The sequence below is a fragment of the Pectinophora gossypiella genome, chromosome 28 (assembly GCF_024362695.1).
Source record: "Pectinophora gossypiella chromosome 28, ilPecGoss1.1, whole genome shotgun sequence".
Taxonomy (NCBI): Eukaryota; Metazoa; Arthropoda; class Insecta; order Lepidoptera; family Gelechiidae; genus Pectinophora; species Pectinophora gossypiella.
In genome coordinates, this window is record NC_065431.1 from 5379463 (window position 1) to 5394451 (window position 14989).

Sequence of the window (14989 nt, forward strand, 5' to 3'; positions counted from 1 at the left end):
TGGTTCATGAATTCGTTATGCACCATTTCTAAAACTTATCGTGTGGGTTATGAGGTGGATTACCAACCTCATCAACCCTGGTGTTAGCGTTATTATTGAGCCGCCAAAGGCCCCTGACATGGCTCATGTAACGACTGCATACTTACATCAGTAAGTAGTGACTGGGACCAACGGCTGAACGTGCCTTCCGAAGCACAGATCGTCTTACTTTCGGACAATCAGGTGATCAGCCTGTAATGTCCTAACCGAACTAGGGATCACAAAGTTATTTTTGTGATATGTCCCCACCGGGATTGGAACCCGGGGCCTCCGGATCGTGAGACCAACGCTCAACCACTGAGGGGGGTTACTTTGGCGGCGAGGGTGTGCAGCCGCCAAAGTATTATAATATTATATAAAAATATTATTTATATGTGAAACTTTCATAATAATATAATCAGACTACAAATATACAGATCCCCAAAATGCGTATCCAATTCACCCTTAACCGGTTTTATCCTCGAAAAAAATAACTGACCTAATACTTTCACAGAAGGCGTAATGAATCATTAAAACGAAAGATAAAAGATATATGGACGTGTTACTGACACCTTTTACACAGAAACGATGTTCCATGACGTGAATAATAACCCTGACACCAGGGTTGATGGGGTTGGTAATCCACCTCACAACCCACACGATAGAAGAAGACGTTAATCTAAAAAAAATAACATAAACATCCTATATACGTCCCACTGCTAGGTACAGGCCTCCCCTTATGTAGAGCATACTCCACCACGCTGCTCCACTGTGGGTTAGCAGGTGTTTTTTACGGCTAATAGCCGGGACTAACGGCTTAATATGCCTTCAAGCATTGCTGCAATGTTCTTACCAAACAAAGGACAGTCTCACAAAGTGATTTCGACAATGTCCCCATCGGGAATCGAACCTGGACTTCCAGATCGTGAGCCCAAGATCCATTTCTACTTAAAACTGTCACAGTTACATATTATTTCGTTATCGCATCCTGTGTTACTAGAAACGCGATTAGGGACATTATTTGTTTAGTAATAAGGTATTTTACTAATTGCTTTGTTTGAAAGGAAAATAATTATGTATTTAAATATGTTTAGTTAAATGGAGTTTCAGTTGAAGTAGGTCGTGTGTTGTGTTAATTGATTTTTTATGAACGTATTTAAAAAAATCTTGTAAATGTCATATGATTGTATGGCTTTGCAAAGTAAGACTGAATAGATAAGTGTGCGTGGGTGTTCTTTAAGTGAGTGTTTTGATAGATAATGGATATCACGTGGTTTCCAGAATTTGTGGTTTTCACGTGGTTTTCATATAGGATTATTTGAAAAAAATAGCGATCGGCACATTGTTAATACCCGGAATAAAAATAAACTTGCTTTACAAGTCCACCAGGTTACACAAGGTTACTAAATCTTATAAGGGGCAATGTATACGTTTTTACAATAAGATTCCCATTGACATTCAGAATTTGCCTTTCAACTGTTTTAAGACAGTAGTTAAACAAATACTTTACAAAAAAGGTTATTATAAAGTTAGTGATTATTTAGAAGATATGAATGCATGTGATTAACTTTCTGAGAACTGATATTAGGCAGCTAAATTACTCAATTGTATACCAGTATTTTATGTTTATTTTTATTTTTTTTTAAAGAACGTCTAGGGCCCTGTGCCGAGGTTTTTCTTGCAGCTTCTTTTCCCAGGCTATACAGGTTGTGAGAAGCTGCAGTGGTTTTAGACGGATGAGACGTTCGTTATGTAAAAATTGATGATTCAAAGTGTAACTATGTTACCTACTGAATAAAGATATTTTTGAATTTGAATTTGTACCCGGTTAGAAAGAATAAGAATAATTTATTTGCCAGAAAACAGTATTTACAGATGTAATTGTATACAGTAGTCCGTGTTTTGAGCTTACAAGTAAGCATGTAAATTTATATTGTTGCTACACATGCATCTACAATTAAATAATAATTATATAATACAAATCAATCATAAAATAAAATAATAATAAAACTCTAATTAACAATGTCAAAATTTAGTTTTTATAATCTAGAAATTCCTTAATACTATAAAAGCAATGTTATAGCAACCATTTTGTCAAATTACCTTTAAAAGCAGCTTTGGTCATGTTTTAAAATACGGTGGGAAGTTTATTATATATATAACTATACACATATTTGATATATAACTATACACATATTAGTGGAAATAGGCTCGCCCCCTATTAAACATAGCTGGTGAGCGGCCGCTGGGCGTCCTCGGCGCGTCTTCCTGATGTGTCGGATGATGTTTTCGGGTTCGGTATCCCCATGGAGCCTCAACACGTAGAGAGTGGTAATGAGAGTGGTTCTGTCTAACTTAGAGACGGCACTGAAAAGTATCGGCGTCCGAAGGACGTAATATACGATCCCGACGACCCGATTACTCTAGCCATAGAGGCAGCCAATCAGCTCGCGACACCAAACACTTCAGGGCCCCGATACCGACCCCGCCGGCGTGGTCGACGATTTCCCTCATTCAGCGCTTATCGCTATCGACCCACTAGGGTTGATTAATTCTTTCAAATATTTTTCCTCTCAGACGACGCCCTATGACGAGGTTCGCGCCCAACTGGGCACCCTCAGGCCTGTTGTCTTAAACGTTGTACCGGGTGAGAGCCTTCAGCGCTCCCCATTTGTCCGGCCAAGTAGTTAGTTAATGCCATCTGCGGCAAATCTACAATATGTCAGGTCAAAAAAAAAGGTCTGTCTAACGTCTACTTGTAATTGTCAACAGAAGACTGTCTGCCAATCGAGCGTCTGATGCCGGAGCTGGTGGGAGCCGGTTGTCCTCGCTGGACGGGGGATGCTCTCGCTTTGAAGGCGCTGCTGTTGCTCCGCAATGATGAGGAAGACACACAGGTACGGTTCATGAAGACTCCATATGGGGCCGTCCATTAATCATGTGATTTTTTTTTTGTCATTTTTAACCCCCCTTTGGTGATACATGGTGAGGTTCAAGACTACCCCCCCCCCCCCATCCTATATCACGTGTAGTTTTTAGTACCTACCATAATAATTGCACGAAACGCCGCTTTTTGGTCCAGTATCGCGCGTTTGCCGAAAAAATAAATACTCGTGATATATTACTACACCCCCCCCCCCCCCTTATGATATTTCGTGATTTTTTCATGGACCCCTCCCCTCCCTCTCGAGCCTCGCATGATTAATGGATGGCCTCTAAGGAGACTGTTATGGGTTATGGGCTGAATGTAAACGCTGGCTGCCACGCGTGATGCTAGAGTAGCCCTCGCTTTGAAAGCATTGATGCTGGCTGTCTGATGTTCAGACAGGCACACAAGTGAAATATATGAGGAGACTCCATACTAAATGATGGGATATTTCAACAGTAGAATTGTAAAATTTTACAAATTATTATCCAAACTAACGACCTCCGTGGTCCAGCGGTTGAGCATTGGGCTCACGATCCGGAGGTCCGGGGTTCGATTCCCAGTGGGGAAATATCTCAAAAATGACATTGTGGTCTCTAGTTTGGTTAGGACATTACAGGCTGATCACCTGATTGTCTGAAAGTAAGATGATCTGTGCTTCGGAAGGCACGTTAAGCCGTTGGCCCCGGTTACTACTTACTGATGTAAGTGTGTAGCCGTTCATGTGTCATATCCTCGTAAGGCCCGGATTTCCAGACACAATAGTTAAACAATGGGATTTGGATTTTAAAAGGACTTTGGGCCTTCCGACCATATCAGGGGCTTTTGGCGGCTCAATAGTAACCCTGACACCAGGGTTGATGGGATTGGTATTCCACCTCACAACCCACACGATAGAAGAAGATTATTCAAACTCAAAAATGTCTTTATTCAGTAGGTAACATAGTTACAGTTTGAATCGTCAATTTTAAATAAATTTATTTATTTATTAATGTCCTCATATTTATTAATCTCCTAACGCAGCTTCAAGTCAATTGCTTTATTTTGCAGAAAGTCATAGAACAGCCAATAGAAGCGGAGGAAGCGACGGAAGCGAGCGCGGACGAGCAGGAAGAACCAGTGGTTATGGACCCCAACTTGGTGTTCGAGCTTGTCTCCAGGGGGGATGACGAGACCCTTACTGCATTGTTAAAAGTAAGCTTCTAAATCTAAACGTAGAATAATACTACGTATAGAACGGCAACTCCCCGCTCCCCACCAGCGGCTGAGCTGGGTTTACCTCACCCCCTCGGTCTTACTTTAGTCTTCAATCGTATGGCGTCAGACGTCACACACAGATGCGCGTGTACGTTAACGTCAAGGTGTAGTGTCTTTGCAAAACGAGGTGTTTTATAGGAAATGGACCAGTTTGCTCCGCCTTTGATTACATAACGTAACATAAATACTTTATTGAACACACGGGAAGTACAAATATAAAAACAAAAGAGGCAATAGGCGGCCTTATTGCTAAGTAGCAATCTCTTCCAGGCAACCTTTGAATATAGGAGATACAGTCATGAGCAATACAATGTGCCCACTTTAGGACTCTGTCGCACTAACATATTTGACATTTAGTGAGACTTACAGTTAAATTTGTCAAAAGAGTTAATGTGTCATGGTACCAAAGTGTATACATATTAATGCTCGTGACCGTACATAACATACACATGACATTTTGTTACATAACTTTTAAACCAAATGGATTCTCATGGATTACTTTAAATTTTCGATTTTCGGTTTGTTGTCTATAAATTTGTACCCGACTGCGACGAAGCAAAAAGGAGGGTTATGTGTTTTAATTTACTTGCAATAAAAATGGTACAGTTTGCAGTTGCCGACCAACTAAAATAAACCTTATATTTTTGAGCATTATTTTTTATTTTATTCTTATTCTTATTTTTCTTACAGCGCTACCCACACCTCTCGGAAGCAACGGATGCTACTGGCGGCACGGCGCTGGGCGCGGCGGCGCGCGGAGGCCGGGCGGGGTGCTGCGCGGCGCTGCTGCGGGCGGGGGCGCGGCCCGACGCCGCTGATAATGACGGCTGGAGCCCTTTACGAGCTGCTGCATGGGCGGGGCACCCTGAGGTAATATAGGGGCATGCTGAGGCAAAATAGGGGCATGCTGAGATAATATAGGGGCATGCTGATTACCTCAGCATATTGCATAGGGGCATGTTGAGGTAATATAGCTCCCTAAGTACTTAAGAGATGAAACTAAAACTAATTTATTTATAAACAATCTAAAAACAATGCTAATTAAATAGAGCTATTATACTGTAGACGAATTTTTAAATGATCAGTTTTAATTTTAATACACACTTCCTCTCTTCCCTTCAACGTTGCTGTGCCCTACAGGGTCCATGTTATAGTTCCTATGCCTATGTAACACCCCATTGTACTACATGGAATGCAATAAATAATTGAGAATTGAATTGAGAATATAGGGGCATGCTGAGGTAATATAGGGGCATGCTGAGATAACAATGCTGTAATACATGCCCCTCTCGCTCTCTCTCTATTTAAGAGCTGCGCTCTTGTCGGTGGAGTAACCGCCATTCCTCTCTTCTTCCCGCCAAAACCTTCACCTCCCGATACGACACGACCTGCACCTTCTCTTTTATTTGTTTCATAAATGTTATCCTAGGTCTACCCCTTCCTCTCTTCCCTTCAATTTTTCCTTCTATAATGTTTGTTATAAATGAATCGTGTCGTATCAGGTGGCCAATCATATTTCCTCTCCGGTTCTCTATAGTCTTCAATATGGTTCTCTTTTCTTCAACTCTTTCCAGCACTTTTTCATTTGACACCATTTCAGTCCAGCTTATACCCTCCATCCTTGAGATTTTGAAGCTGATCTACACGGCACTGGTTCGAAGCAAGATAGAATCTTCTTCAATAGTGTGGAACCCATATGAGTGTACTTACGCCTTACTTCTAGAGAAGGTACAAAAAGCCTTCCTGAGATTTCTATACAAGAAAATATACGGATACTATCCATTCCTTTATCCAACGAAATTCTTGTTGGGAACTCTAGGGTTTAATTCTCTGGAGGTGAGGCGTAATTACACTCTGCTAACCAGTGCCTGCCGCACGTTGCGTGGTGGCTCAGACTGCCCCGAGCTGGTGATGCAGCTGGTGCGACTGTACGTCCCCGATGTGCCCACACGCAACCTCCGGCCACGCAGCCGCCCGCTGCTGGCCGTGCCGCCGGCGCGCACTGTCTCTCGCAGACACTCGCCGCTCCTCCGCGCACAGCACATGCTCAATGCACTCTTGGACTCAGCACCAGAGTGTGATCTGTTTATGAATGAATGGACGAGTGTGTGTCGTGAGTGTCTGAGGTTCTGCGAGGCTATGAATGATGAGTGAAAGGTGATTTAATTTTAGTTTAAGTATTGTGATTTTTGTGATTTCTGTTTTGTAATGCCCTATTAATGGCACCTGCGTGTGCCTCTATTTAACTTTCACGGCGCATTAGCGCTTCGGCACTGTAATGTCGTGAAAAAAAGGTATAATAAATAAATAAATAAATAAATAATCCTTCGCCAACACCACATCTCAAACGCTTCCAATCTCTCTCTGTCTCTCTGTGTCATAGTCCACGTTTCACTTCCATAGAGTGCAATGCTCCAAATATATGATTTAATAAACCGTTTCCTTATTTTTAATGATATGTTTTTGGTTTTCAAAATGTATTTTTTCCTGTTAAATGCTTGTTTGGCTATTGCAATTCTGCCCCTATATTAGGGTAATACATGTAACAATAGACGCAACTAGACTTACTCTATCATTTAGAAAGCTTTACTAATCTTAAAAAGTTGATTTAGTTGAATTCTTCTGAGGTGGATTACCAAGTTCATCAACCCTGGTGTCAGAGTTATTATTGAGCCGCCAAAGGCCACTGACATGGCTCATGTAACGACTACGTACTTACATCAGTAAGTAGTAACTGGTAACAGCGGCTTAACGTGCCTTCCGAAGCACGGATCATCTTACTTTCGGACAATCGGGTGATCAGCCTGTAATGTCCTAACGAAACTAGGGATCTCAAAGTGATTTTTGTGAATCCTCACTGGGAATCGAACCTGGGGCTTCCGGATTGTTGGCTCAACGCTCAACCACTGGACCACAGAGGCCGTTATTGATTGTAAACTTTTGTATTCCAGGTGGTAGATGTGTTATTGGAGTATGGCTGTGACGTGGACTGTGTCGACGCAGACAACAGGACGGCGCTTCGGTGAGTTGTATATTTCTTATTCTTTTATTTGTCGCACGACAAATATAATTATAAAAAAAAATGTTTACAACATGTGCGTTAGTTTTTTTTTTACTTTTATTATTTTAAAATTGTTTCGATCGTAAATAATTATCACGTGCTCAGCGGTGAAGGAAAACATCGTGGGGAAACCCACATTCCCGAGAAATGCATTTTCGGAGGTATCTTTCTTCTATCATGTGGTTTGTAAGGTGGATTACCAACGTCATCAACCCAGGGTGTGTGTGTGTGTGTGTGTGTGTGTGTGTGTGTGTGTGAATAATTTTGAACATTATTTCATTCTTATTTTAAAATTTTTGATTGTAATTACTTTTAATTTTAAATTGACATATTTGAATCTTACAATTCGGGTACCTACCCGAATTAATGTTGCTAAATTCTACGCTAAATTACACGCTACGAGCCCATTAGCAATGTCCATTAAAATATATAATAAGTTCCCAAAGTACTTAAGAGATGAAAGTAAAACTAATTTATTTATGAAAAAATCTACAAACAATGCTAATTATAAAGAGCTATTATGCTGTTGACGAATTTTTAAATGATAAGTTTTAATTTTAATACACACTTCCTCTCTTCCCTTCAACGTTGCTGTGCCATACACGATCCATGTTATACGTAGTTCCTATGCTTATGTAACACCCCATTGTACTACATGGAATGCAATAAATAATTGAGAATTGTTTTTTTTTACCCGAAGGGTAAGGCAAAGGGAACTATGCCCATACAGCCATGTCTGACGTATTTTTTTCTTGATGATTAATGAAATGATGAAAGGTGATGATGATGAAACCTAAGCCCTCACCCTCGGAGTGACTCCTACTCCGAACCCCAAACGAATTAACTCAAAAGTCCGCATAAACTTTCGAGTTATGAAGCGACTTGTTGGCACGAAGCGTAAATAGGTAGATACACTTTGTTTATTGAATATTCCGATATAATAACACTGTCGCGAATGTCTTCCGACTAACTTAATGCGATAATTAACCACAAAACACCACTTCGTATTAATTATTTACATTATTCAATGAAGAAAGCTACTGTCCCGTTTGATTTTTTTTTTCTTTTGCCCATTTGTGGGTCAGGCTAAGATCACAAGACCATGCTGCCTAGTCTTCAGTACTTGAGAATTGAATAAATGAATTTTTTTTTTAAATGTGTCCAGGGCCGCGGCGTGGTCAGGCCACGAGGCGGTGGTCTCCCGTTTGCTCCACGCGGGCGCCAGCACGGACGTCGCGGACGCCGAGGGCCGCACGGCGCTGATGGCGGCCGCGTACATGGGCCACGCGGACATCGTGCGGGCGCTGCTGCAGGCCGGGGCGCAGCCCGACCACGCCGACGATGATGGTGAGTGCCGCGGAAACTCTTCTATCGTGTCGGTTGTTAGGTGAATTACCAACCTCATCCACCCTGGTGTCAGGGTTATTACTGAGCCGCCAAAGGCCCCTGACGTGTAATAATAAGGTGTAATCTTGATCATCGTGTTACACTGAACATAAGTCGTTTTTATGGATAGGTTCTAACCAAAAATCGACCCCTTATCCGGGGCTCTGACTTGGGGATGTGGTTAATATTCCTTATTCTATGTTTAGGGGTCAAATGTCATTGACCTTATAATGCTCAGTGATGAAGGTCAGTGATCCTATTTGAAATTTTCTGTCGTGCGGATTGTGAGGTGGATTACCAACCCCATCAACTCTGGTGTCATGGTTATTACTGAGCCGCCAAAGGCCCCTGAAATGGCTCATGTAACGACTACTAACTTACACCAGTTAGTAGTAACCGGGACCAACGGCTTAACGTGCCTTTGTGAAGCACGGATCATATTACTTTCGGTCAATCAGGTGATCAGCCTGTAATGTCCTAACCAGACTAGGGATCACAATGTGATTTTTGTGATATGTCCCCACCGGGATTCGAATACGGGATCTCCGGATCGGGACCCCAACGCTTAACCACTGGACCACGGAGATCATGATTCGAATGGCGCACATACGTCCCACTGCTGGGCACAGGCCTCCTCTCAATCGACCGGTGGGGGAATGAAATGGAGTACAGTCATGAGCAATATCATGTACCCACTTTAGAACCCTGTCGCACTATCATATTTGACATTTAATGAGACTTACGGTTTAATTTGTCAAAAAAGTTAATTTGACATGGTTTTAAAGTGTTTTGAAGTGTGTGTGGTCAGAGGGATTGTGTCCTCTAACATGATGGACTAATGTTATGGGCGATAGGCTGATCCCTTATCACCATAAGGTTCATCATATCCAGCATAAGACATCGTATCAACAGTGGCTGCAAGTTGTCTTTGATTACTTGTGGCTCTGCCCACCCCATTAGGGATAACGGGCGTGAGTTTATGTATGTATGTATGTTTAAAGTGTGTACATATTAGTAGCCGCGACCGTACACTCCACCACCCTGCTCAACTGCGCAGTGTCAACCCGCTTCCTATTGCAAGCCAACCTGAAGGCCTCCGACTTAGCTTGTATTTTTTTTTATTAATAAAACATGACGCCCTCTTCGTTCCAGGCCGCACAGCCCTCTCAGTAGCATCGCTATGCGCATCGGGAGCTGCGTGTGCGCAGTTATTATTAGAGCGGGGGGCTAACGTCGCTAAGGCTGATAAGGACGGCGCCACGCCGCTGCTTGTGGCCGCTTTTGAGGGGCACACGTGAGTATACACCTTTATATGAGCTCACGTCTATATTCCTAACTAGGGTAGTCAGAGGTATAGTAGACGACAGGTCGACATGGCAATTCTCTAGTGACGTGACGTTTTCAATATCGATATATTTTTATTATGTATGTAACAAAATGTGAATAAAATAATACCACGTTTTCATTTAAGTTAATATTTATTCATCTGAATCATCTAACGTTAATTTTATTTCTAAAATATTATTCTTAGTTTTCAATAATTTCTTAGCAAGTATATGTAAAATATACTTGCTATATTTATAATTTTGATTGACCATAAATATTTAGATTAGATTTCTTTTAAATCTATTGTTTTTCTTTTGTGTTAATGTTAATTTCTAATTCAATAAATTATGTGAGCGAGATTATAATCGATAAACGCGGTCGATACGGACTCGTGCGACACTAAGACTAAGACGCCGCGGGGACTGTGCGGGTGTGCGGGGCGACCCCGCCTCCGCGGCTCACCTCATGCCCCGATTGCCATGGCGACCTGTCGTCAACAGTACATCCATCGCAAGATGAACTTAGTACCCACACCTCGCCGAGCTCGCCCAGAAGGTGCCTGTTCACTCTGGCCTTGAAAGCACCCGGGTGGAACAGCAGAGAATTCCACTCCCTAGCAGTGCGCTTAATATTGCCTTACCAATAAAAAATAATGTATTTAACAGCCAAGAAAAACTGAATCCATAACATATGCTCACGACTCTACCCCAATTGGGGTAGTCAGAGGTACATCCATCGCAAGATGAACTAAGTACCCACACCTCACCGAGCTTTCTGTTAGACCAACGTGATAGGTGAGCCGTATCGCCGTCTATAATGGTCGAGCCAACTGTGTTAGTGAAAACTGCACCTAAGATAAATCAAAAACGCATTGGTGCGGTATGGTCTTTCGTCACAGGACAGAGTCATCATCTCTGCCTCCCACTGGAGCAATTCCTGTTCGGTGCGGCCTTGAGACCGGAGTGAGATGGTGGCTGAGTTCGGATAGGGACACAGACCTATGGGGTATAACGTAGAACCCTTGCCCAGGGTACGGGTGAAGACTTCAACGGTTGCAGAGGCAACGCAGTACTGAAGGGGCAAATCACAGGGACTGGAACCTGACAGAGGGCAGCAGTAACTGTCAGTACTATTCAGAGGCGGAGGACAGGAGTCCTAATGCCGCATTGAAATAGACTACTCGGGGCGCCATCTCACTCGCGTCATTCAGAGCACTGCGGGGCGGAAGGCAAGAGGGAAACCACTGATCAATTTTTCCTTTAAAAAAGTAGCATGGAGAATGCTGCACCGACAAGAGCGTGGCTCTTAATGATGATGATACCGTTTCTCCATCTACAATGAAGTTGTCGTATTCCCCAGCGAGATCTGCGAGCTGCTGCTGGAGCACGAGGCGGACATCGAGGCGACGGACGCGGGCGGGCGCACGGCGCTGTGGGCGGCCGCGTCGGCGGGGCACGCGCGCAGCGTGCGGCTGCTGCTGTTCTGGGGCGCCTGCGTCGACAACATGGACGCCGAGGGCCGCACCGTGCTCAGCGCAGCCGCCGCGCAGGGTGGGTTCCTTGCATACTCATGGCTCAACCAATGTTGTTGTCCCTGATGGGCTTACAATCCTGAGGACCCGGGTTTGAATCCTGGGGGTATTGTGTTCCCGTAGTTGTTAAATAATTTGTAATATATACCCTATGTAATATATACCCTATGTAATATATACCCTATATAATATATACCCTATATGAGGACCTCGTTGGCGCAGCGGCAAACGCGCTCGGTCTGCGATTGTTGAAGTAAAGCAACTTTCGCAAAGGCCGGTCATAGGATGGGTGACCACAAAAAAAAAGAGGTTTTCATCTCTAGCTCCTCCGTGCTTCGGAAGGCACGTTAAGCCGTTGATCCCGGCTGCATTAGCAGTCGTTAATAACCACCAATGGTGGTTTAAGGCCCGATCTCCCTATCCATCCATAGAGAAGGCTCGTGCCCCAACAGTGGGGACGTTAATGAGCTGATGATGATGAATATATACTCACATTGTTTTAAATGATGTGTTGCTGTTGCAGTTTCTTGTCATTGCTTCTCAGCCGAAAAATGACGTAGACTCAAAAATGTTAAATTGACTTTCAACAAGTTGAATAAATGATTGTGATTTCTGGTGGGGTCATATCTCAAAAATCACTTTGTGATCACAGATCACACTAACATAACGAAATTCAATACAATGGGGTAGTTTCGAACTAGTCAAATCAGATACTTTTTACTGAACGCCAAAACACGAAATCACTATGTAATTTGTATGAAAAAGCACATCGTCATAGGAAAACGTGACAAAATGTCGCACTTCACACAGAATGGGATCTGTCAAAGTACGTCAGCTGGTTTTTTTTTTGTTTTGGTTTTCCCCGAAGGGTAAGGCAAAGGGAACTATGCCCATACAGCCATGTCTGACGTATTTTTTTTCTTGATGATTAATGAAATGATGAAAGGTGATGATGATGAAACCTAAGCCCACCCTCGGAATAGACTCCTACTCCGAACCCCAAACGAATTAACTCAAAAGTCCGCATAAACTTTTGAGTTATGAAGCGGCTTCCCGGCACGAAGCGAAAATAGGCAGATACACTTTGTTTATTGAATACTCCAATATAATAACACTCGCGAATGTCTTCCGACTAACTTAATGCGATCATTAACCACAAAACACCACTTCGTATTAATTATTTAGATTACTCAATGACGAAAGCAACTGTCCCGTTCCCGTTTCCCGCCGAAAAGCGTACGTCAGCTGGTGTTGTGACGTTCACTAGCATAGTGATGTATCAGTCGATATTAGGTCGATCGATTTTCTGTCTAACATTACCAGCTAACGAATATTTAAATTATAATTATGTTTTGTTGTATTTTTTTAATTTTTTTTTTAAAGAACGTCTAGAGCCCTGTGCCGAGGTTTTTCTTGCAGCTTCTTTTCCCCGGTTATACAGGTTGTGAGAAGCTGCAGTAGTTTTAGGCGGATGAGACGTTCGTTATGTAAAATTGACGATTCAAAGTGTAACTAATGTTACCAACTGAATAAAGATATTTCTGAATTTGTATTTGTGGTGCAGGAAACGTCGAGGTCGTTCGACAGCTGCTCGATCGAGGTTTGGACGAACATCACAGGGACAATTCTGGTTGGACGCCTCTGCACTACGCTGCTTTTGAAGGTAAGTCTTCTTCTTATCGTGTGGGTTGTGAGGTGGAATACCAACCTCATCAACCCTGGCGTCAGGGTTATTACTGAGCCGCCAAAGGCCCCTGACATGGCTCATGCAACGACTACATACTTACATCAGTAAGTAGTAACCGGGACCAACGGCTTACGAAGAACGGATTATCTTACTTTCGGACAATCAGGTGATCAGCCTGTAATGTCCTAACCAAACTAGAGACTGAGGGCTCTCACCAGGTACAAAATTTAAGACAACAGGCCTGAGGGTGCACAGTTGGGCGCGAACCTCGACTCAGGGCGTCATCTGAGAGGATATTTGAAAGAATGAATCGACTATATAGGGTCGATAGCGGTAAGCGCTGAATGAGGGAAATCGTCGACTTTATCAAAACAACAATAACATCTTAATTTGACTTGACCAACTTACTATCTACAAAACTTAATTTATACGAATTTATAACACGGTTCGGACACTTTTATAGAAAAAGTCAGTGCAAACATGTTGTTAACACAAGAGAAGAAAATACCTGTAAGAAAGAAAACCTGAAAAGAAAAAGATTAAAAATTAGTGAAGAACAAAAATATACATAGCTAAAGTTATAAAGTATATACTTACCGTCGTCGCACACGCCGCCGTCGCACCGCCCCCCCGCCGCCGTACCGCGCCTGCGCACTGCAACCCGCGCCCGCGCGCCTCTCCCCGCTAGTTCCCTACATGGCCAGTTGCCATCCAGTGTCCGTTGAAAACAAGTGAAACCAAATTTTGTATTACGAAGAATTGATTATAATCGTGTTGAAGACTTATTTTGGAGTTATTATTAATTTCACCAAGCAAACAACCCAGCAAGTAGGAAGGTACTTAACACATGTATCAGTAATATTATTATGTTTCCTCCCCCCACAGGCCACATAGAAGTCTGCGAAGCGCTTCTCGAAGCGGGCGCGAAGGTCGACGAAGCAGATAACGACGGAAAGGGGGCCTTAATGCTGTGTGCACAAGAGGGGCACGCCAGGTTGGCGGAGATATTGATAGACGAGTGGGGAGCGCCGGTGGACCAGCGAGCTCATGATGGGAAAACTGCACTCAGGTACTTGAGCTTCTATCGTGTGGGTTGATGAGGTGGATTACCAACCCCATCAACCCTGGTGTCAGCGTTATTACTGAGCCGCCATAGGCCCCTGACATGACTCATGTAACGACTACATACTTACATCAGTAAGTAATAACCGGGACCAACGGCTTAAGGTGCCTTCCGGAGCACGGATCATTTTACTTTCGGACAATCAGGTGATTAGCCTGTAATGTACTAACCAAACTAGGAATTACAAAGTGATTTTTGTGATTCGTCCCCACTGGGATTCGAACCCGGGGCCTCCGGATCGCGAATCCAACGCTCAACCACTACCATACATACGTACGTTTCAACATACGTAGTATTATTCCTTATTACGCTGCTGGTTAACTTACCAAACCCATCTTCACCCGCAGACTGGCAGCCCTAGAAGGCCACTTCGACACGGTCCAAGCGCTGTACCACCGCGGCGCGGACGTGGACTGCGTGGACGCAGACCGGCGCAGCACGCTGTACGTGCTCGCGCTGGACAACCGGCTGGCCATGGCGCGCCATCTCATCGTGCAGTGCCGGGCCAATGTCGCCGCCACCGACGCCGAGGTAATATAGCTGGATCGACCAACAACTATGAGTCAGTGAACTATGGGCTAAGTGACCGATTATGGGACCAATGACCGACTGTGGGACCAATGACCGACTATGGGACCAATGGCCGACTGTGGGACCAATGACCGACTATGGGA

The 14989-nt window shown here is 43.5% G+C and overlaps 1 protein-coding gene across 3 annotated transcripts in view; it reads left to right on the plus strand.

The window, feature by feature from the left end:
- Positions 1–14989, plus strand: part of LOC126379099 (ankyrin repeat domain-containing protein 50) — an 86216-nt gene that overhangs the window by 49975 nt on the left and 21252 nt on the right. For all 3 annotated transcript variants that reach the window (XM_050027679.1, XM_050027680.1, XM_050027681.1), the window contains 10 exons: positions 2791–2915; positions 3995–4138; positions 4892–5071; positions 7153–7223; positions 8428–8609; positions 9801–9942; positions 11334–11524; positions 13070–13168; positions 14078–14261; positions 14663–14846. In XM_050027679.1, coding sequence (XP_049883636.1) covers positions 2791–2915; positions 3995–4138; positions 4892–5071; positions 7153–7223; positions 8428–8609; positions 9801–9942; positions 11334–11524; positions 13070–13168; positions 14078–14261; positions 14663–14846 — 1502 coding nt within the window. The remainder of the gene's footprint in view (positions 1–2790; positions 2916–3994; positions 4139–4891; positions 5072–7152; positions 7224–8427; positions 8610–9800; positions 9943–11333; positions 11525–13069; positions 13169–14077; positions 14262–14662; positions 14847–14989) is intronic.